At 42.2% G+C, this 25,052-nt stretch overlaps 1 protein-coding gene across 4 annotated transcripts in view; it reads right to left on the bottom strand.

Annotated features, from left to right (window-relative positions):
* Positions 1–25,052, bottom strand: part of ATP8A1 (ATPase phospholipid transporting 8A1) — a 249,471-nt gene that overhangs the window by 22,104 nt on the left and 202,315 nt on the right. For all 4 annotated transcript variants that reach the window (XM_048848472.2, XM_048848473.2, XM_048848471.2 and 1 more), the window contains 2 exons: positions 15,845–15,901; positions 15,164–15,271 (listed from right to left, as the gene is read on the bottom strand). In XM_048848472.2, the coding sequence (XP_048704429.1) occupies positions 15,164–15,271; positions 15,845–15,901 (165 nt within the window). The remainder of the gene's footprint in view (positions 1–15,163; positions 15,272–15,844; positions 15,902–25,052) is intronic.

Here is a 25,052-nt window from a genome sequence, read left to right as displayed (position 1 = left end):
TAATTCAGTAGAATATTAAAAGCCCTGCCTGCAGAACTTTTTAAAAGCACTGAAGGATAATGTACTATCAGAAAATTACATATCAAGTTGAAATGATTAGATAAGAATATTCCCTCTCTCTTTACTATATTTATGAAACATTACAGATACATTCAGACAAATCATTTTTAAGGATGAGGATATCAGAAAAGCGAGGCAACAAAGTTGGAAAGAGCAATAAAACCATTCTGTGGAAAGATTTATAAAGCCTTTTCAGTTTATCTAATCTAGCTATCATCACTGTAGTACTGGTATGTGAATGCCTCCCGAGTATTTAAGGATAGAAATAGTAACAGTTTCTCCCTCTTTCTTCCTTCTCAGAGAAATAACTTGATTAATTTATAGCTGGGTTTTGCGTACGTGTGCATGTGTGCGCGCGCACACTAGTTAACGAACTAACTGAGGCACAGCGAAGCCGAAGACAAGTTTTGCATTTAGTTCTCAATGCAGTGAGGTTAGAGGTCATTTTTATCTTTTCTGGTAGTTAGTTCCATAGCCCTTTCTTTATATTTACAGCTTAGAAAACAGAGCTTCCACTAAAGAAACCATATTAAATGTATACAACCCTCCCCTTCCCCCCGCAAACCTGGTGGTACACAATACAAAGCAGAGGCCAACAATAAGGTGAGGAGAGCATCAGGAATGAAGTATCAGGCAATCTGTCAGCAAGTGGAGAAGGAAGCAGTAAAAAACCATTGCTATCTGAAAAATCCTGAGGTGCTCACTCAAGCAAAATTCCTGTGAAATGCATAAGAATTTGTCCAAGTAAGGACTGAATAAAAACTGCAGGATTTTGTCCATGATTAATGAATATTAATAATATCTGATATTGTCAGCACATATTATTTTTAAAACTGTATTTTGAAGGATTATTTATAGATAGGTACATAAACATAACTATGATTAGAAACACAGCTGTAGGTGTCCTCTCCCACCTGGCCCAATTAGTATACAATGAGTTTTATTTTCAGATGAGTATCATTTTCAGATAAACATACAGATTCAAAAAGGTATATGGTGTTGAGTAAGATTTGGTGCACAAATAGTTCAGGGTCTCATTTGATAGTTGTTCCTTCAAACCTTGTTCTTCTTCAAGTGATTGTCTATATGTGCCCCATACACTTGAGATTGCAATGTTTTGGCCAGCAGTGTCCATTGGGCTGCACCTTCACCCTTCATGCCCTCAAGCCTGCCAACCAAAGGGCATAAGCAGGGCATGATGACCAACCAATCCTCAATTCCTTCTTACTGTCTATGGCTGTGAGATGGAGTCGATTTAGCTGTGTCCCTGTCATTCGCAATTGCAATAGTTTCATTATAAGATAGTATAGGATAGTGTAGACATTCCTTCCTGGAGCCCATGCACTGAGACTTGGGGAGGGTCACAGAGCCTGGGCACATCTACACTGCTATTTTTAGCCCTGAAGCAGGAGTCCTGCGATACCGAATCAGTTGACCTAGGCTGCGAGACTTTCTGCCACTGGTTTTTAGAAGTACAGATGTACCCTATGAGACGAGATACACTGGAGTTGGAGCAGTTCTCAGCAAAAAGTGCCCTTAGCATCCAGGGCTCTAAGGGTATGTCTACACTACAGCTGGGGGTGTAATTTCCAGCTCGGGTAGACATACTCACACTAACTTTGATCAAGCTAGCATACTGAAAAGAGCAGTGTAGAGTGCCAGTGTGGGTGACAGCATGGGTGGCGGGCCAATGCCGCAGCTATACCGTTATTTTTAGCAGCTAGACATTGTATCGCCAGCTGCACTGTAGATATCCCAGTGGTGTTCTCCTGCAACTTCCTGTTTTTGCCTCTTCCCAATCTGAAAGGGGCAGGTACCTGCACCACTTCTCTAAGAAGCACGAAAGAGGACCCTCTGTTAAATGTACTTCTTAAAGAGAGAGAGAGAGAGAGAGAGAGAGAGGGGTCTCCTCTTTCTGCTGTTTTTAAAAAGAGCAGCTCAAGGCTGAGTCATGGTTGCTCTGGTAGCTGTGAGGACTCAGGGGTCAGATCTCTGACACTCATTGTTATCTCAGACTTGTATATGGCGATTAAGGTACTGCATCAGGGGCTTTCTGTGCTGGAGCTAGGCTGTTCTCAGTGGTGGCAGATGATAGAACAAGGAGTAATGGTCTCAAGTTGCAGTGCGGGAGGTCTAGGTTGGATATTAGGAAAAACTATTTCACTAGGAGGGTGGTGAAGCACTGGAATGGGTTACCTAGGGAGGTGGTGGATTTCCATCCTTTGAGGTTTTTAAGGTCTGGCTTGACAACGCCCTGGCTGGGATGATTTCATAGAATCATAGAATAACAGAGTTGGAAGGGACCTCTGGAGGCCATCTAGTCCAACCCCCTGCCCAGAGCAGGACCAATCCCAACTAAATCATCCCAGCCAGGGCTTTGTCAAGCCTGACCTTAAAAACTTCTTTAGTTTTTAGATTTAGTTGGGGTCGGACCTGCTTTGAGCAGGGGGTTGGACTAGATGACCTCCTGAGGTCTCTTCCAACCCTAATCTTATATGACTCTATGGTGGCCAGCAATTTGACCTTGGTGCTGACATTCTTGGTACTGCCTTTTTCAGAACTGCCAACTCTGGTACTGACCATACTGACTTTTATCTTAGTTTTGATGCCATTGGTACCAAGAATTATGGTACTGGCAGATTTGGCTATTTCAGCCCTTCCCAAATTTACTTTACTGTCTTCATTTGTAACACTGATGGAGCCAGTACCACAGCCATTGGTACTGGGATGTCTTCGGTACTGACTAAAAAGCTCCCTGAGAGTCTAAACTTCAGACCTGAATGAGGGCTGCTCATCCTTTACAAGAGGAAGATTCTTATTACTTATCTGTCTCAGATATCAGTGAGCATCGTTCACTTCCTTATTTTCCTAGGGCACCCCCTCCATGACTCATATTTTTCCAGTAGACTCCACAGTTAAGGGTCACCGTAATCTAAGGGTGTTCCGGGAAGGACCCGCTGTCTAGTATCCCCTTCCTTGGTCACTCACTCAGTAACCATATGGACTTCATTCCTGGCCTTAATAGGCACTGTGGTATGTTCATCATGCTACAAGGCATAACTTCTTTGCTGTATCAAGAGTAAGATCACCTTCTCCACAAGAATTATCTAGAGATCATCCTCAACAACAACTGTCTCATGTTCCTGCTACAGAGATTTCACCAGCACAAATTTCTGAGAAAGAGCAACTCTAGCACCAACCTGCTGAAATCACAACTGCTCACAAATCATCTTTGTCACCTGATGAAGATGTGGTGCCATCCTCTACATCACCTGATGACTAGAGGGCATTTCAGGATCTCCTTTGCAAAATGATGGAGGTGTTGGAGATCCCAACAGAGTCTATGAAAATGCCCACAAATTGCTGGACATCTTACATTCTTCTCTTCCTGAAAAACTTGCTATGCCAGTCAATAAGGGCCTTCTGGAACTGGCTCAATTATAGCAAACTCCAGCCTCCATACTTACAACTACAAAAATGATGGACAGGAGACACAAAGTTCCCTCTGTGGGTTTTGAATATTTTTATTCCCATCTTGCACCAGGTTCCTTGGTTGTCATAGCAGCTCAGGCGAGAACAAGACACAAAACATTCAAATCTACTCCTAAGAAGAAGGAGCCAAAGCATCTAGATCTTTTCGTTAGGAAGAGCTATTCATCTGCTATGTACAACTTTGAATACCAACTACTAAGTTCTAGATATGACTGTTTTAATTGACACATAGTATCAGACTTCTTGGATAAGATCCTGCCCAATTACAGGGAAGAGTTAAAATAATTGATTGCAGAGGCTCAACTAACAGGAAGGACCTACGTGTTGGCTACTACTGATGCATCATACTCTGTATCTAGATCAGTGATAGTAAAACTGAGGCTTGCAAGTCGCAAGTGGCTCTTTAATGTGTCTCCTGCAGCTCTTTGCAGCACATGATATTAAAACACTGAGTGATTTAATTATTAACCAATCAGGATGCTTTTACTATGTTATTAACCAATTGTAGTTGATAAAATAGTAATACTTGGTCAGTCATTTTGCTGTGAGAATTATCTATCTATCTATACACACACACACAATAGTTCCCCTGTAATACTATTTAAATATGAATATATGGTATTACACTGAATGAAACAATGAATTCACACTACTGTGGCTCTTTTGGGTAATGTTGACCACTAGCTGCACCAAAGCTCCTGGCTCCCTGCAGGGAACCACCCAGACTCTGGGTGCGTAGCTCTCCACCAAAAGCCTGGCTGCGGCAGGGAGTGGAGAGTTTGGGGGAGCAGTGGGGCTCCCTGGTAAGAACAGGGAGCTGGGAGCCTACGGGCAGTATCAGGGCTCCCCGCAGGGAGCCTCAGTGCAGCAGGCTGGCTGCCAGCAGGGAGGGTGCAGCCCAGCTGGGAGTGGGAAGCCAAGGCACTAGCTGGACTGGGAGCGGGGAGGCTCTGAGCAGGGTGGGAGCAGCCCAGCTGGTAACGGGGAGCCACGGGGGCACACAGGCTCTAGCTGGGCCCCTCACCTGCCCCAGTGACATCTTCCATTATACTTTCTAGGCTATTACAGGTGAAAAAGTATGCCTACAATATGTTAAATAAAATTGTGATCTACACCATCTGCTGAAAAACAAATTCATCCAGACCATTAACATTTTTTATTTAGCTGGCTTATGCTGTTTTTGCTTTGTTAGTTATGTACTACAAGACATTCGACATCATGCTACATATTGTAATGGTCACGCAGCATATTTTGCATTTTGTATCTAATTTAAAAAATATTTGAAGGTAAAGAAAGATATCCATTTCTCTGGTTTCTTCTAACACAAAGAGTTTAATAGGAAATCACTAGTCTGCACATTTTTGGGGTTTGCAGATGTTCTCAAAACCTGATGTACTGCAATAAATTATGTATATCTTTCTCTTTTCCCAGCAATATTTAGGAAAAATACTGTGAAGTTATTTCCTAAAACTACAGTGTTGTAAGTATGACTTTTATTTAGCCTATGTTCCTGAAGAGAGAGATTTGAATAATGTCCCTAGATATTTTTAAAAATGTTAGGGACAGTAGAAATATCAACCAACAGCGTCTTTTATTAGTCTGAACGTTGTGCTTTGCTCTATTAGATAAAAAACTGAGACTGCAAGTAAGTTCTTCCCTGGAGGGTACTTGTCTAAGTACTTTAACTTTGATAAACATCTACATTTTTTTCTTTTCTCAAGAAGTTTAATTTTATTATTTATAGAATAATAATTAAAAGATGAATATGAAATATTTTAACAGTGCAATTCCATATGTAAGATAATTTATTATGTAGGATAATACAGACTGAAGCAATATTTCAGAAACTAATACTGTTAATATAGTATAGTAATACCTTTCCTACAGGGTGCAGCTAAAATGTCCAACAAAGAGTTTTATTGTTTTTCACAGGGATTCTACAAACCTCAATCAAATGATCTGAAATTCTGTAAAACACATGCTTGTTCCTTAACTTCAATTTCCTTCAGTAGTTTTATAGATCCCTTAGGCCAGATGGAGCAGAAACAGATGGTGTTCTGGAGAATTTTACAGTGCACGTCTACAGTACCACAATAAATTTAAACAGTTCTGCAGATACAGAGCTTTTGTTATTAATTTCGATACAAACTGTTTCTTGTTGCAGTAAGTTTTATATTTTTAATCTGGTTTACTAATCACAGTGGCAAAAATAGAAAAGCTCAATCCTCACTTTAAAAATACATAAGCACCCAACAGCGTCGTTCAGACAATTATGAAAGGCAGGTAGCATAAGTTTATACAGCGCAGTACTTTCCCTGGAGCGTGCCTTGCCTCATAAATTGTTGTACTGGTGTGAACATATACAAGTCAGGGTTTTTAAAAATGCCTCCTTCTCTTAAATCACATCCATGTTTGTTTGAGGAGAGGGAGACAACTATACCAGCTAACTATATCACAGCAAAATTTTCCTATTTAATCATTTTTTAAGTCAAGCTGTTTTCTTCTTTTAGTGCTCCTCTAAACAAAATGAAGTATTATCTGCATGAGATCTACAGAACCTTTTGGTTATAAAATATCTATCTCCTATCACATTTACACTCTACTGAAACATGAACCACCAATAACTACTTTGATTAGAATTATGTATGTTATAGGAAACTTTAAATGTAGAAGTTTATTGCAACATAACTAGATTAATTACAGAAATATACCACAAATAAGTGACCACAAGATCAGTTATATTTTCCCCAATAGCTATAATATGGAATATAGAAAAACACAAATAGCATTTCACCTGGCAGTACACTGTATTGTAGATTAAAAATGTTTTTTCACCTGACACTGTTATAATGTAGTTTTATGACTTTCAGAGAGTCTGGCAAAGGAAAAATGTTTGTACAAAATCATCTGGTAAAGCAAAACTCATTCTACAAAATAAATAAAATGCCACAATAGATATAAAGAGTTATGGACTTTACTTTTAGATGTTTAAGCAAGCCAGATCTGCTATATATGGTTATACAATTAGAAAATACTATAGTTTTAAAATATAATGCAAGCACTTGTTCCTGTTCCCTTTGTTAACATTACCAGGCTTCTGTATATATTTTATAATACTGGATACAGGTTGGTAGAAAGTCAAAAAGAGTAGTAAAGTATGCGGGGTACAAATATGACCCAGCAGTTAGCCTGAATTATGAAAACTATGTAGAAGAAACCAGACTCAAAGAGAAAAACGGAAAATTACTTACTTGTAATTCTGATTATCTGAAGATATCATTCCAACAGAATTTTTACTCTTGAATCTGAGTTCCTCAGTGTAAGGTCGCGTCTCCACAGATATGGGAATCAAAGTAACTATATTGGTTTTATTCATGCCTTTAGTTATTTTGGTGCAAGTCTGTTTATAGACACTCTTATTTTGGACAAAGAGTGCCATACTTTGATATAACTTAAGTCAGTCAAAATAGATTTATAAAGGTATGTGATAAAAATATTCTTGTAGAAGGCTGCGGTGAGCCTTGTGAACCTTGACCTGGTCTACTAGTTTTAGACCAGGCAGGTCTCTGCAATATGAAATTCAACCAGACAGCTACATGGTCATTTTACTAACAGCATTGTCAAGTGAACTGATGTCAGAAGAAACAAAAAGTTTGGTGGACTTTCTAAGGGCTTTAGTGTGCTCCAAGCAGAATCTTGACATTTTAACATCATGTGTATGGAGAAGGGTTTCACTGGAATGGGTGTGCAAAGGTGACAAGAATGTTAAAAAGACAGACCCATTAAAGTGAAAAACAGTCACCATATTGGAGAGGAAACTCTGATGAGCCTGGAGCACCACACTATCTTTGTAAAATCTGGATCAATCACGAGAGCTTTAAACTTGCTTGTAGAAGTTGCTGCCACCAGGAAAAAACTTTGTGTAAGAAACTTAAGTTTAAAGAAACTGAGTGGTTCAATAGAAGTTTTCATCATCTTTTCCATGACCACATTAATATACTATGATACAGGAAGCTTTTTGACGCACGTATTTAAAAATGCCAAGTGCCAAATTAACCTGATGACCAGGTGCTCACTTGTCTACCTTTAACTAGTAGATAACAGAACACAATAGCTACTATATATACTGGATGGAATTAGTCGGTAAGTTAGCATCAGACAGCGTATGAAGGTAGTCAAGCAGTTTTGTGCAGCACTTGGCCCTGACTGCATCAAACCACAAATATTTTCCAACTGGAATTGTAAATTCTTTGGATGGATGGCTTCCGTGATTCCAGGAGGACATGAGTCACTTGCACAGCAACAACAATCTTAAATATCTCTACCTTGTCAAGAGCTAAGTTGTCAGGGACGGAATGCCTAGGCTTGGATGCAGCAATGTTTCCTGGTTCTGAGTGATGATCCAAGGCAGACTCTCAGTATCTTATGAAGCCCATCAAAGTTGGGATGTCATGCCTCCAGATGGTAAGAAGTTCATAGGAGATTTTTATGGTGGTGGGAATTATGCCTATGGTGGGATACAGATAGCGGATGGTAGATGCTGGAAACGGAGACAGGAAAGTTTGGCTAAAAAGGATGTCCAGGGTATTCTGGGGTGCAATGAGTGGGAGCTAGCACGGAGCTGTGGGTGAGATTCTGGGTGGGCAGTGAGTGTGGAAGGGAGCAAAGGAGTAGGGAGGCAGTGAGTGGTGGAAAGGGGGTAGGGGAATAAGCATGGGGGCAATGAGTGGGAGTAGGGGAAAGGAGGGAATGGTCAACAAGGGAGTCTGGGGGGGTGGGCAGTGAATGGAGATAACTGATCTGAATAGGGTTAGAGAAGGAGTGTGTGTGTGGATGCTGGCATAAGTAAACAAGCTGCTGGAAGCTGCATGAGGTGAGCTGAATGTGGAGCCCTGGAAGGAACAAGTCAGAGTTCCATGCAAATGGCAAAAGGAGGAGGTTATGGGAGGGGAGCGGGACGGCAAGAGAGCTATTGGTGGGTTGGAGTTGCAAGTAGAAGGGAAGGTAGGGAGAGGAGATGCTGGTGGCCCTGCAACAGTTATAGTGACTGAGTGCTCAAGACAGTGTTGCTGGGAGGCAGACAGCAGCATTGCCTTGAGAAGCTGCTGGTTCAGACAGCTGATAGGGAGGCTGTGGGAAGCCAACTCTTCCAACACCTCCTCATAATAACAGACCTTTTTCTCCTACCCACATTCCATGCTTACCTATGCTTCTGGGGTCAGCAAGGTCAAGATGAAGGTTTGGGGGAAGCATGTATACTGTCTACAATTAAAAAGTTGCAAATTATGAGAGATTACAAGAATTAGGCACCTAAAACGTTTCTTTCTTTTCTTTTCTTTTCCCTTTTTTAGGTGGGACAAGTGAAAATCCCAGGATATGTCTGGTTTCTCTGTAGTGGTGTCAAACAGATCATCTCCCTAATAAATGTAACCACAAGTGACTACAAAGAATTGTGTTTCCTTTCTGATAATTTATAAAAACACAATGCTGGCAGGCAAAATTTCAGGAAAATGATCTGTAAAGGAGATTGTCTAGTGTGGAAGTATTCATTCAGTACTTATGGGCAACAAATACAGTGAAGCCCATTGAAAGGTTTATTGTTACTAAAGTTAAACATTATACTGTGTAATACAGATCACATTACACAGACTGGAAAGTTACTGTGAGGTCACAGGAAATTTTGAAATGTTTCCCTCATTTTCTCTCATACATTTTATGTCAAAATTCCTTCATTTGAAATCACAAGGTTTTCTGCTACTTCTATAATCCCTCATGGTAGAAAAGAGATCTTATGACAATTTCCTATGAGCATTTAATATTTCAAGCTCTACCATGTTAGAATCTGTAGCTAAGACTGAGAAGGATGTAGTTGCTTTACTTACTAGAATAGACTCAAGAGGTGGAAAATGAAATTTAATGTGCTTAACTGTAAAGGTTCAAAATAAAATAAAGCACATAAAGAATGCCAAAGATAAAGATGGTGAGGGCTTGAGGCGGGGGAAGCAAAGCCTTTTACCCACCAGTGCTGGCTATACTTAGCTGTTCCTCCTGTCAATTTTACCTATACCAGGGGCTAAGTTCCTTGTAAGCTGTGTGGCTGCACAGCTGCCTATTAAGCGCCGCTCAGGGCTGTGGCAGGGAGAGATGCCTCTCACCAAGCCCTGAACCTGCTGTGGTGCCCCTCCCCTGGCTCAGCCCTGACCCGACCCTACCATGGCTGGGGGACAGGCGCCCCTTCCCCAGCCCCAATTCAGCCCGGCCTGGACCTGCTGTGGCCAGGGAAGAAGTGCCTATCTCGTGGCCCCTGCCCAGGACCTGCCATGGCCGGGGGAGAGGTACCTCTTCCCCAGCCTAGGTGCTGCTGAGGGGAGAGAGAGCTCGGGGGGAGCCCCACTGCACCCGAAACCCCTCATCCCCAGCTCCACCCCAGAGCCTGCACCCCCAGCCAGAGCACCCCCCCCCACACCCCAACCTTCTGACCCAGCCCTGAGCCCCTCATCCCTGGCCCCATCCCAGAGCCCTCATATCCCCATGCAGATTCCCAGTTCTAGTGTGAGACAGATAGAACAACTATAACTCTAAAGGTATTTTGTAAAGCTGCTTGAAAATTTAAAAATTCTAAATTTTTTGGTGAAAAATCAAGGAACAAATTTTTCACAATTCCCCATCCTAACCCTCCAATTTTCAACCAGCTCTAGTGTTTTGGTTCCTGGGAGAAAAGTGTCAGCAGGTAGGAGACCAAGCCTCCTCCTCTTCACATTGGTAGTCATATGCTACCTTGGTGTTAAACTGGCACCCTAAAAACCTTTTAGTAACTCCCATATGACCATCACCAGTGAAAGAACTTTGGCTGAAGCTGCACCTCTTCAGCAGGATGAGAATGAGGATGTGAGAAGAATACTGGCAGGATAATAGGCCCATTAAAGTGGAAGTCTGTCATCACCTCGGAAACTAATTTTAGGATGAGTCTGCAGCACCACTTTCTCTTTGTAAAACTTGGTATTCAGTGAATCAGTCTGAAGCCAAATCACTCTACATACTGAAGTCTCTGCCACTAGAAAAATGACCTTCCATGTTCAATAAAACTTGAGCTTCATAGGTTTTAAAAGAAGTATTCATCAGCTTTGTAAGGAGTACAGCTAGTAAAAATCATTTAGAAATTCAAAATTTCTAAAAAAGAAGTGACCACTTTCATAAAAACTTTTGTGCAAATCACATCCTTATTTTTTGACTAGCTCAAGCCCCCGTGCAAAACAGAGGACAAGAGACTGAGGAAACATTGATCTGCCTTTGACTAATTAATGAAATAGCTGCCAAATGTATGTTGATGGAGTTAATCTTTCTGGTTGACTCAGACAGGTGAAGAAAGTTGTCAAGCAGTATTTGTGCAGGCAAGCAAATGGACATACACGTTTGTTTGCACCACACCACGATCTTGTCTACCAACTACAACTACAATATTTTTGTTAAATGGCTTATTCGAGGCCAAGAGGTCTCAAGCTACCTACTCTGATATATTGTGTCTACAGAATTCCACCCTGTCAGGAACCACTATGTCTATAAGGTGGCATCCAGATTATGATGGAATGAAGTGCAGTTGTGATAATTGGACCTACAAAATTTACCCAAATTGTGAGCTCACCTGTAAAAAGTGAGTGTAAGTTCATAAAATGTCACAGGAACCTATAACAACAAATGTTGATGGGAAATGGTACAAAAGTGAGACAGTCCAAACAAAAAGGCCTACTGATATAACTCAAGGACTGTGTTAAGATCATACTTGGTAAACAAGAGAACTGTGGAACCGAAAATCAGTGAATCAAAGTTGGTATGTTGAAAAGTAGGCCTAATTGGTAGACAAAATAATGAGAGGACAGGTTATTCCATCCATCACTCCCCTTTGGGGGTTCTTAAAAAAAGAGATGTTGTGAGGAAAATATAGATGAACAGAAGGAGGTGACTGTGACACTGGCTGACTGAAAGACAAGAGCAGGGGAAGGAATAAGCTTCACCATCATAGATGCCACCCCCACCATCTTCATCCTAACTCTGAAAGAAGAAAGATGTTCTGACCAGACCAGGCTAAGAGAGGGAACCAGGTGATGTTACCATCTCCACTGGCTCTGGATAAATCCTGAACACCATCTTGGATGTAAGACTTTCTAATACTCTCACCCTTTGCGTGTCCTTTTCCTTCCTCATTTTATGTCTTCTCTTTCCTATCTGTCTCTTCTTTTTCCTTCTGTCTAATAAGGACATAATAAGGCTTTGTTGTCCAAGACTGTATATTCTGCAATAATGCTGTAAGTCTGTTACCAAAAAGAAGCCTCTAAATTCAACACATTAAATAGCCCAATGCCGATACAAGTTTGCCTGGTTTCTGAGCGGCTGATAAGACCAGGTGCTGTGCCTGTATTTCTCTAGCAGCTGAAATTGCAAGTGAGAGTTTACATCAGAGATAGAAGCTGCTTTTTCTATTTTTGCTTTCCTTTTCTCTTCCCCCTTTTGTGTGTGTTTATTTCTTTTTGTCTTCTAGCAAAAGGGATCAGACTTTAATAACAGCAACATCATCAGCTCCAGCCCATTTTAACTAACTTCTCTTTACCCCCAAAAGTATAGTTATTACCATCTAAGAGACTGTCAAACATGGCTTTTTTTCCTTCTAAAGACTCTGTCCAACAAAAGGGAAAGGGACTAAGGAATCTTGTTGAAATGAAAGCCTTACTTAATACTTCAACATTTCAAATGCTTTAACTGCTTTTTCCTCCTTTACCCATCTTTAATGAAGGATTAAAATATTTTTAATTATGTGTTTGCCATAGCACTAAGTAAGCTGAGGTCTCTGTATACCAAACCCCAAAAACTTGTTTAATTTTTTTAAATTTAGGACAGTTTCAGACTCATGTTAACACTTTTAACTCTTTGGATGCAAATTAATCCAGCAGTGGCATGAGTCTGAGCTGCACCCGTACTATCAGCTGGATGGGACTGGCTTTGGCCATAGACAACAAGTTGAGAAATCCGAGGGATGACTTCCTAAAATGAAAACTTTACTTACGAGTAGTTCAGGAATCTAGCATTTAGCTGGTACAGATTTCCTAAGCTCTTAGAAAAGCAATGTGTGGACTTAGGAACACTGCAGGTTTTCTAATGTAAATACAAACTGATTTTAATAACAAAATAATCACCTTATTAATCGTACTCTAAACAAGCAAAGGAACCATGTTTCATTACAACAAATTAAATAAAATAATTATGGGTTTGTAGTCAAGCTGCTTTGGAATTATTATGAGCTAAAAAGTTTGAAACATTTTTAAGTAGGGAAAGCACGTCCGTTTTTGGAAACCTATCTCCAAAATGCTTCATCTGCCTCAACATTTTGTATCATCCAAAATTGTATCTCAACCTTTCCAGAAAATAGAAATTTTACCCTGGTGTAGTGTGACCAGATGTCCCGATTTTATAGGGACAGTCCTCATATTGGGATTTGTCTTATATAGGCACTTATTACCCACCCCTCTTTCTGTCCCCATTTTTCACACTTGCTCTCTGGTCACCCTACCCTGGCATAACACTGGACTTGTGGAATTAGTAGTGGGGATATTCAAAATGCACAGCTGTGTGATAAACTACACTTCCTTGGGCAAAAGCTCATGCTCATAGCGATACTAGCTTCTCTGAAGGAGATTGGACACAGAGAAAAAGCATGTTGCACTCTTTGCAGAGGAGTGAAATGGCCACACGCTTTTTGTGCTCCCAGCCTACAATACCCCCTGGAGTTTTTCTGTAAAATATGTGGCATTTAAAGAATACATGATGATGTAATATGTTAGTTTTAATGGCAGTTGTTTAAGATGATCTGCTTCATTATTTGTGAGCAATGGGACCCTCCTAAGATCATTCTGATAATATGTTTGTGGGACACCATTCCACCCTCTCTCTCTATGTATATATCACATAAAAATGTTATAATAAAGTTATAATAAAGTTATTCCAAAGGTTTGGAAATGATTTAAGGTTGCCCATGAAATTGTAATTTGGCCCCCTTGTGTGTAGGCAGTCTTTAATTACATGATTATGTATTATTTTTCTCATAAGCTCCCTGCCTCATTCAGCGCACAAATTAACATCTTTCAACAAAGTTTTAAATAAATAACTTTAATTTACCATGGTTTTCCTGTATTTAACTTCCTAGGCTTTTTTAAAAAAAGAAAAAAGGCAAACCAAATTCTATTATGTGTTATTGTAACAACTCCCCAATGTGCAACATCATCATCAAGGTTTCAACCCAAAACCTTCAAGCACTGCAGCACAGACCGCTACACCACTTTGTCTGAAGAACTAACTAGTAGAAGGGGAAAATTTGAGTATGGTTTGCAGGATTGGACCAATACTAAAATTCTTCAGCATACAATTGAAAGAGAAATACAAAATTACCGTTAAAATGGTTGAAAAATGGAGTACAATACTACATTCTAAGGAAAAAAATAACAGACAGGAGAAAACTATGGGCATGGAAGTCAATGGATTCTGTGATTTAGGGTTTCTGAAATTTTTGGAGGGTTTAATAATTTCTGCAAAATTTAAGATTTCGTTAAAATATATGTCTGGTCTTCTTATGGTGCAAAGAAAGATGTTATAATATTAACAAATGTACTTCTGCAGTTATATCCATATATGAAAAAAAGTCCCCATCCAAATAATTCCAGTGCCAAAATTTTTAATTCACTAAGTTGTGTGAAACTTTCTCAATGAAAACTAAAACTTGCCAAGGTACAGTAAAAGCTGCTTTATCCAGCACTTCACCAACCCAAAATCTCTATAAACCGGCATTTCTGATCTTCATTGAAAGTCCAGTTGGTGCTGGGCAGGCAGGGGATTGGGACGCAGGAGTGGGTGCGGAGCGAAGGCTCTGGGAGGGAGTTTGGGTGCGGTTGGGGGCTTGGGGCACAGGAGGAGGTGCGAGATCTGGGGGCTGCTCACCTTGGGCGGCTCCCTGCAAGCGGTGACCTGTCCCGGCTGCTCTTAGGCGGAGATGCAGCAGGCAGCTCTGCGCACTGCCTCCACCTGCAGGCGCCACCCCCGCAGCTCTCATTGGCCGTGGTTCCCGGCCAATGGAAGCTGCACAGCCAGTGCTCGGGGCGGTTGGGGCAGTGTGCAGAGCCGCCTGCCGTGCCTCCACCTAGGAGCAGCTGGGACAGGTCGCTGCTTGCCAGGAGCTGCCCGAGGTGAGCATCCCCTGGATCCAGCATCCCAAGCCCCAATTCCCTGCCTCAGGCTCCTGCCCGCACCCGAACTCCCTCCCAGAGCCTACACCCCACACTCACTTCCGTGTCCCAACCCCCAGCCCTGCACTCCGTCCTGAACCCAAACGCTCTCCCTCTTAGTTAATTGGCATTTTTCACTTACCAGCACCCCCCCAAATCCCCAATATGCTGTGGCAGTGTTAAAAAATCCTCTCAAATGTTGGGAAAAATCCTCACAATTTTCTCTTGTCCCTGCAGCAAACAGTACAATCCAATAAAGATCAAACCCTAAGTGAGCATTTCAACCACATTTTATGCAGAGATTTGGAGAAAGACATTTAACATTAGTTAAAAGACACACTTACCTCCCCGGACATGTCAGGTGCCATAGGAATGACAGGCCACAAGGATGAGTAGACTCCAAAAAACACTACCCAAAGCGCAATGCTTCCCCATATTGCTATATGGCTAAACTGAAAAATAGAACAATCAAAACATATGTAATATTTAGTCAGTGCCTACAATGAGTTCAGTGCTATACAGTACACCATAAGAAAGATGGTCTTTTTCCTTGGAAGTTTACAGTGCAATTCTGACAAGTGAGATTTTTCAAAAGTGCCCAGCATTGGCCCAACTCTGTGCCTGCTAAGCGAATGGTAAAACTATTACTGCCCCTTTAGTTGGAGCAAAATAATACTTATTTTCAAAAGTAAATTAAAAAAATTCCCATACAGCTTAGTGATTACATCCAACTTGTGCCTCACTGCATAACCATGTGATATTATTTTAATCCTTGTCCTAAATCCCTCTTCTTCATTGCTTTTCATTTGTTTTTGACCCACAATATTTTGTCATTTCAGAGTATATATATAGGATCTTTGAGGCATGCACTGTATCTTTACTTGATACTGTAAAGTGCCTAGCATAATTTGGGTGATAAATGTAATAATTATTAGTGGCAATAAATAATAATGTAATAAGGAAATGTAATCTATCACATATTTTTATAGTGTATTTGAGAGCACGAATAATAAGCATTTTCTTACCAAGGTCCAATATGAAGTCTCTAATCCAGCTTTTAAACACACTGTTATCACCACAAACTATTAAAAAAGGAGAGAAATCTGTTATTTTTCTTTAATAAGTCTGATTGTCCTTAAACTGTTAATGGAACACAGGAATTCAAAATAAAAAGACCCACAAAGGGCTTATGTTTAACATTTAATGGTAATGCACATGAAAAAAATCACATGCATTATTATTCAGTTTATGACCCATTAAAATAGCAATCATGCATATGGTATCTTAAAACTTATAAAACATGATTTTCATTCCTTTTTTATATTATTATTATTTCATTCATAAAAACATGAAATAATGAATGAATGAACGATTAAAATTATTCAGGTGTATGCTCTCACGCAGCAAGTGGAAGAAATGGAACATTTCTAAGAAGAGCTGGAGGAGGCAATGCAGAAAAGATCCATCTACACAATCATACAAGGGACTTCAATGTAATAGTAGGTGGAAAGGAGTGTGAGAATGAAAAGTACATGGGAAAATTCGGTAAAGGTGTAAGAAATGATCGTGGAGCACGTTTGGTTGCATTTGCAGAGGCAAACCGTCTCCACATAATGAACACGATATTTCAAAAAGAACAATGTTGGTAGTGGACATGGAAAAGCCCATATGGAGTCACACTGAATCAGATTGATTATGTATTGTCAGATACCAGAAGAATCTTCAACGATGTAGCGACAATAGGAGAACTAATTATTTGCACAGGCTCAGACCATTGTATGTTGTGCTCAAAACTGTGTGTTGACAATGCCTATGAAGACCGAGTCAAGAGAAGCTAGAAACTAAAGTGAAAAACAAAGAGGCATTTGCATAGGAAGTGAGTGAAATGAACCTCGAGTATAAGGTCAACAAGGACATCAATGAGAACTAGAAGAGTTTATCTTGCAGATAATCTCAGCAGCTAAGAAAGCAAAGGCATTCAAAATGCTGGGATGCAAGCAGAGGATCAGCGAGGAAACTGTGAATCAGATGGCGAGGAGGGCACGCATGAAATCAGAAAGAAAAATGGGCGAAGAATACAGAACGCTCTGCAAAGAAATTCATATGAAGATCAAAGAAGACTACGAAGACGTCAGAAAGGAGAAATTGAGAATGGAGGCTGAAAAGTACGAGAGTCTGAAGAAGGCTGAAACAGGCTATCTTGGCAGTTCTGAAAGATAAAAATGGTGAAAGGAAAGTAGCAAGATGAATGAAATATGTACAAAATTCTACAATGATCTCTAATCCTTGCATGTCAATGTCCAGCCGTACACTTTCAAGGCAACAGGCTACAGAAGAAGTTCCTGATGTTATGTGGGGGAACTGAATATGCAGTTCGTAACATAAGGAGAAGGAACAGCCCAGAGTGGACGATATTTGGCCAGAATATCTCAAAGCACGGGAAGATACTCTCTTCAAAGCATTGGCACAATGGTTCATCTACATCAATAGCAAGTGTGTTCCGGATGCCTAGAAGAAATCGAAAACAGTACTACTGATGAAGAAAGGTGATCCAGAAGAAGTGAGCAATTATCATCCGATCACACTCCTCTCACAAGCGTATAAGCTCTTCACCCATGTCATACTCAATCAGATTAAGAAGGATCTTGAAATGTACAAAAGCAGAGAACAAGCTGGTTTCCACTCAGGGTATTCAACAATTGACCACATCCACTCAGTTCGGCTGCTGAACAGAGACAATTCATTCAAAGGAGAATGCAGTAGGAGGAGAAATGCAGGGTGGGCAAGTTTCAACAAAATAAAGATGTCTCTGATGGATGATGAATTAACCATGAAGGAAAGGAAAGAACTGTTTAACTCCACACTTCTGCCAGCAATGATATATGGAGCAGAAAGCTGGTCAACGATGAAAGCAGAGGAAGAAAAATTTGCTGTTACCCAGAGAGCAATGGAAAGGTGAATGTGTAAGACATCACTCCGTGATCACATGCGGAATGAGGAGATCAGAAGGTGTAAAGAGGTGACTGATGTAGTGCAGGCGATGTACGACGCAAAGCGGCGTTGTGTGGGTCATGTAGTCCGCAGGCAAGACAATAGGTGGACAACCCACATCAGTGACTGGATCCCCAGAGATCACAAGTGACCATTGGGCAGACTGAAAATGCACTGGGCTGATCCCATGACAAAACTCTTTGGCCAGAAATGGAAAGAACGTGCTTGCAACAAAACAGAATGGTGTGGCGTCGACTTGTGTTCATGGAGGGATGGACGAGGACAAGCTGGACAAAGGTGATTTCATGTTTTTGTAATTGGTATAACCAACCTGTTCAATTCAGAATCTTTAATATATGTACTTAAAATTTTTAATTTAGATTTCCCTGGTGATCTTTAACCTAAAGAACTTTGAACTTCACTGTACTCAGTAGGCTAATGAGATCCTGTTATCACTGTTGCTCATTTAGGATCTGATGCAAAGCCCACTAAAGTCAAAGGGAATCTTTTCCATTGACTTCAATGGGCTTTGAAACAGCCCCTCATGTCAATGGAATCTGTTCCAAAAACATGTTGTGTAGACTTTTTAGCACCACAGAAGTCAAGTTAATTTAAGAATATGTTTAAAAGTTGTGGGTGGGTTTTTTTTTTTTGCCTGCCTGGATAGGAATATAAGACCCCATTTGAAATTACCACAGATATTGATGTAGCCAGGAAAGTTAGTTTATTAAACAAGTACTAGTAATGATCGCCACCCATTGGAACTGTAGAACTTTATTCTTCTGAGACACTTCTTTAGTTTCAGAAATCCTAGGACTTTTTTGAAATAAAGAAAAGTTCCCTGGAAACGTGGTAAAAGGAATCAAGTTTTCTGTTAACCAGAGGAACAGCTGCTTCATGGTTCTGTAATCCACTGGTAAGTGTGTGTTATAGGTCCCATTCTGTGACTGATCAGCAAAGCATATGAGTCTGTTACAGGCCCAGCTGTAACAGCTCTTGCTTTTTGCTCTGGAGGTTCCCTGTTCATTTCCCACTGGGTCACTCAAGACAGCAGCTGTCACAGTTACACAACTCCAATAGCAAAAGCATTACACTATTTGACCTTGACAGAAGTTAAGGACTATGATGTTGCATTTGAGGCTTGATTAGTTAAGGGGATGGAAGATAGGCATCCCTTGCGATACCTAGGTTCTTCTGTTGATGATATTCTGGATGTCAGACCCAGGAATAAGATGTTGCCAGTCCAGTGCCATATCTGCACCAGCTGGGGCACTCTCTGAATAGGGAATCCCTGATACCCTCTTTGGGTTTATTCTCTGATGGCAGGGGAAGAGGGATCTCTCTGCTTGATGCTGGTGAGAAGTAATATGTTGACAATGGGGAGGAGGCATATATCTTTTTATTGAAAGGTTATCCCACGAGATGGAACTGGGCTGGTACAAGCTCCAGTGCTGGGCAGCTCTTCAATACTGGGAAGGTCTCCTGGGTGGTATGGATGCCTCTGCAGAATATCTGAGGTCCTTACTTTGCTCCATCACGGGCATTAGTACGAGGATCTGTGCTGATCTGCTCAACTGCTTAAGGGATTTTGTCCTTAGAGTGGTGTTCTGTGTTCTCTCTCCAGAAGTTCTCCTCGGTCTAGGAGCTATGGTTATGCTCAGACTGGCTGTGTGAGTCTCTATCCCATTTATGAGTGGTTTCACGTGCTGGCTTTGCTGCTTGAACTGTTTCGGGCAGTTGGTACAGAAACCTGAATTGTCAGTGCCAGAACTACTAGTGATGGGACTGCTGATGCTGAGGCAACTGGTGCCAAAGCAGTCATCAGCAGTGACTCCATCAGTATCCTCTTCACCTTCTTTTCACTGCTCAACCCCAGAGTACAGAGAGTTTGAGGGAGCGCTGGCCAATGCTGGTTTATCTGGTCTCACTCTAGTCATAACTGCAGGTTTCAGAGTAACAGCCGTGTTAGTCTGTATTCGCAAAAAGAAAAGGAGTACTTGTGGCACCTTAGAGACTAACCAATTTATTTGAGCATGAGCTTTCGTGAACTACAGCTCACTTCATCGGATGCATACCGTGGAAACTGCCAGTTTCCACGGTATGCATCCGATGAAGTGAGCTGTAGCTCACGAAAGCTCATGCTCAAATAAATTGGTTAGTCTCTAAGGTGCCACAAGTACTGCTTTTCTAGTCATAACTGTTGCCTTTGGGTCCAAAGTGATTCACATGGATGGCATCCAGTAGATGTATGTTGAGCTGCACATCCCTAGACTTGCATGTTCAGGCTGAGGAGGACTAGCACACCGAGCACTTATCTGGGATGTGGCTATCCCTTAGTCATCCTGTTCAGTCTCCCACAATTCTGCACGTCTGGGCTGCTCTTCTCACTCCATAGCTCACCAGAGATTGATCACTGTTTCATCACTGCATGCTCTGGCCATGCTCCCTCTTCTCCCACTTGCTGCAAGCTTTTCCAAAGCTGTAAAAGTTGTGTAACATCACTAACAAATACTCCAGAGGTAATGAAATAACTATGTACATTAGACCAAGAAAGACGGTCATATGGTAATGATGTCACTTAGTATCTGGCCTTTGGCTCATGAGCCATATAGGGTTGGTAGCATTTTGGGAGATGCTTCTAGCACAAAGGAAATTATTGGTAAGAAATTTTCCATTCTGCAGCCCAGCGTCTCCTACAATTATGGACATCTGGGAAGTAGCAAGAAGTGAACAGTTATAGGGAGGGTTATGAAAAAAGTTCGATAGGAAAGGAAATAAGGAAGTACCCCCCTTTGCTCAAAAGACTTATTTTTGGGCCACCAAATGCAGCACCTTCCTGCCAAAGGAGAACTCTGCTGAAGACCGAAAATCCACCTTATGGTGCTTAATAAAGGTTTTAGCTATAGATCAAGATGCTGCTTTGCAAATTTCTGATGTGGTCACAGTTGCTTATTCAGCTCATAAGGTTGCTAGGGATGTCATGGAGTTTGCCCTGATCCCTTCTTGATCCCCTCTGATGATTTGTAGGCTATGACAATACATCATCTAATATACATACCAGTGAAGGACTTGGGAGGTCTGAGTTCCTGACATTTTGGATGGAAGGACACAAATAGAGGGCCAGATCTTCTTGTTGATTCTGTACACTTGAGATATATTTTCAGTACTCTTCAGACATCTAAGGTGTGCTACATCTTTTCAGTTGGAAAATGTGGTTTTTGGACTGAATGAAGGAAGCATAACCTCTTGGGAAGTGTGGATGGAAGAATTTACCTTTGGAAGAAAGGATTCTGGTGTCCTGAGCACTACCTTGTCCTTGTGGAACACGCACTAAGGTTGCTGTATAGATAAACCTGCCAGGTCTGACAACTATTGAGAAACAAATCTTAATAGATAAATAAAATACCAACCCTGAAGTGAAAGGCTCTAAGAGATGGCTTGTCAAGGCCCTCAAAATTAGCATTAGATTCTATTTTGGAAAGAGTGGCCTGACGGCTGGTCTGACTAATCAGACTGCTTGAAGGAATCTGGCTACCTGTAGATTGTCTGCCAGGGAGCCCAAGGACCCTGCAAATAGCACAGTAGTAAAGAGCAGACACCTGATGCGCAATGGTACTGGGCTGAAGGGCTCTGTCTATGCCTTCTTGGAGAAAGTCCAGAATGGTTGGAATCCCTGGATTTCTGGGATTTGCATTGTGCTTTGGCACCAGTTGTTGAATCTGGACCACACAGAAGAGCACACTTTTAGTGTCCAGAACTTTCATAGACAAAAGTATGGTCTTAATAAGTCTGGACAACAGATTGAGACCCTCTAGTGCTTCCATCTGAATAGCCAGGCTCTTAGTTGAAGCTGGTTCAGACCAGGATGCCAAGCATAGGACTTTGCAAGAGAATGTCTGGTCTTCACAGAAGCTGGAGTGGAGGCTCCAGGTTCAGATCTCTCTGATCTGAGAGTCAAAATCTTCTTGGCTAATGAGTTACCAGAATTACAGTAATCTATTCTTGTTTTATTTTCTGGACCACCTTCCCCAGTAGCAGAAAGGGTGGAAACATTGCAGTAGGCCCTGCAGTCAACTGTGTGATAAGTAAGACTCTGCGTTCGTCATGGAAGTCACAGATTCCATGACCTCCGTGACTTCTGCAGCAGCCCATGTGGCTGGCCCGGGAGCCACCTGAGCAGCTCGCACCAGTTGCACCGGCTGCTGCTGGGGAAGTCTCCCCCCCCCCCGCCTCCCAGCAGCAAAGGTTTGGGTGTGTGGGGGCTCAGGGCTGGGGATTGGGATGTGAGGTGGTTCTTACCTGGGGGGATAGGGGGCTCCCCAGAAGGGTGACAGGAAATTCCCTCCCTTAGCACCACGTGCCCGCAGGCACTGCCCCCACTGGCCACAGTTCCCAGCCAATGGGAGCTGCAGAAGCTGGGGTTTGGGGCGGAGCGGAGGCAGCATGTAGAGCTAGTAGCAGGAGGTCGCTGCTTCCTAGGAGCCAGGTAGGGAACCTGCCCCAGCCCCACAAACCACCCTCCCTGCGGCGCCCCCTGGCTGCAACCCTCCCTTCCTACCCCCCGAGTACCCGTGGGGTCACCCCTCCCAGCACCCACAGCGCTCCCAGGGCCACCTCCCTGAGCTGCCTCCCGCAGTTTTAGTCAGGGGTATATAGTAAAAGTCATGGACAGGTCATGGGCCGAGAATTTTTGTTTACTGCCCGTGACCTGTCCATGACTTTTACTAAAAATACTCGTGACTAAAACGTAGTCTTAGTGATAAGGCATCTGTCCCCAAAAATCCGGGGTTTGCCTTCCTTGTGAAGTATTTTGGCATCTTTGTGTTCATATGATTTGCAAACAGGTCAGTCAAAGGTAGGTTAAACATCCGAAAAATGAGACTGAAAACCGCCTGATTCAGACACCACTCAGAGTTGTTGACCTTGAACCAGTCAGACCCCATTTTATGTAGAATACTGAGGGAAAGAAGAAACTGCACCACCCATCTTATTATGTCCACTGTTTCCACTTGTAGTGTAGTGCCAGATTCCTTGTTCCCCCTTCATTGTTTAAATATGCAACCATAACTACATTGTCTGATTGAACGAGAACATGGTTCCCAGCTAGGATGGACTGGAACAATTGCAGAGCCAGTTTGACTGCTCTCAGCTCAAGGAGCTTTATGCTGTGAGTCATTTCCCCTGGGTTCCAGAGATCCTGGATTGTTCTGATCTCCAAATGAGCTCCCCAGCCCTCTAGGCTGGCATCAGTTGTGAGAGCTAGAAGATCTGGAAGGCAGATGGGCATGTTTTTGCAGACATTGTTGTGGGCTGATCAGCATTGTAGAGAGTTGAATATGTGTGTCGTGACTCATACGTGATCTTTCATGTGTTCTGGGAAGTGGTCTCACACTTTTGGGATGAAGGCTTGAAGATGTCTGCTGGGTGACTGACCCATGGAATGATCCCTACACATGACGCCAGGAGACCTAATAATTGGAAACACAGTGCTCTGGTAGCCTCTTGCGGCTCCAGAGCAAGACGATAAACTCCTGAATTTTCTGTAACCTTTCTAATGATGGGTAGATCTTTGCTATGATGATATCTATCTCCTCTCTCAGGTGGGTTATTCTGGCGGATGGAATCAAGGAACTTCTCTTGACATTGATGATGAAGCTGTGCTCCTGTAGAAGATTCAGCATCAGAGGTGTGGCTCTGTGTGCTGCTGGTTGCAATGGAGCTCTGATCAGGATGTTTGTCTAGGAAGGAGTACAGGAAAGTTCCTTCAACCTGAGTCTGGCTATAATCACCACCACCATCTTTCTAAAAACCCTGGAGACTATGGACAGGCTGACCAGGAGTGTTCGGTACTGATAATGTCTCCTGCTGTAGGTGAACCTCAGAAGTCTGTGGTGGCACAATCTGATGGGGATACGGAGATATGTGTCTTCTAGATCCACTGAGGTCAAATAGTTCCCCCAGAACAGGGATGACACCATAGAGGACTGCATCTACATCTGAAACTTCATTTTCTTCATCCATCTGTTAAGCCTTCTGAGTTTGAGTATGGCTCTGATTCCAACCCCCTCTCCCCTGCCTTCCTGTGAACTTCTGAATGATGAAGAAGATGGAATAGAACCCAGAGAACCTTTCTTCTGTGGGAACACTCTCTATCATTCTCAGATCCAGAAGATGAGATATTTTGTTCTGGATCAGATTGTGTTTTCAAGGGTCTCTGGAAACTGGCACCTGGATGAAGAATGGATGGGATGGAGCCTGCAGCTTGAGGAAGTATCTCTAGATCACTATCTCCCTGATCCACTTGTCTGTAGCCAATGAAAACCATTCCTTTAGGAAATGGGAAATTCTACCCCCAGCTTCAGCTCTGGGTGGAGCCCTATGTGACCTGTGTCATAAAGTGGATGGGTGGAGGTTCAGACTCCTCTGGACTTTTGTCCCAAATCATGATTCAGCTCTTTTCCTTTGGAGAATCTGTTGTGCCTGTGCTGGTATCTCTGTGAGGATGAAGGGCAAAAGGAGTGCCTCTGTCTGAAGGTTGGTCAATATTCTCTCCTGAGGACACTGAGTGGACAAGAGAGAGACTGTTTGGATTTCGCCACACTGTCAGCCACCACCTTATCCAGCTCTTCTCCAAAGAAGAGGAACCCTGTAAGCTTGGCTGAGCAAAGGGCATGCTTAGAGTGAATATCCACTTTCCAAGACCAAAGCTCAGTGCCACCTGGTTACCGAGCTGGAAGCCACGGCTTGGGCTGAGAACCTCATTGCATCTAATGCTGTTGCTAGGGGTGACTTTCTTTAAAATGGAAACAGAGTCAGGGTGATCTCTGTCCTTACGGACTTTAAGATCTTCCAGCCACGAGAGAGATGCTCTTGCAAAGCAGGGAGGAGGACTGAAGGGGTATCACAGCCAAGGTGGAGGATTTTGAGAGAAGAAATTTACTCTAAGACTTACTCTCAGGAGCCTGTTCAGGTTTGATTTGAATCATGGAGACAACCTTATTGCACATAGTCTAGAACTTCTTAGAGGGGCAAAAAATCTTTGCTGTATTTTTTCCCAATCCTGATCAGACTTGGAGTCCAATAGCTCACCATCCTCAGTGGATGAGGGGGAAGGAGGAGGTGGAAGAAGAGTCGGAGGACTTTTATCTCCTGGATATTTTGAGCTTTTCCCCTTTTCTGCTTTTTTTTTATTTAACTCTTTTTGTATGCTTTGGGAGCCTGGAGGCTCTGCTGTGCCATGGT

This window comes from Caretta caretta, chromosome 4 (genome assembly GCF_965140235.1).
Source record: "Caretta caretta isolate rCarCar2 chromosome 4, rCarCar1.hap1, whole genome shotgun sequence".
NCBI classification, from domain to species: Eukaryota; Metazoa; Chordata; order Testudines; family Cheloniidae; genus Caretta; species Caretta caretta.
This window is presented reverse-complemented; position numbering and strand designations above follow the sequence as displayed.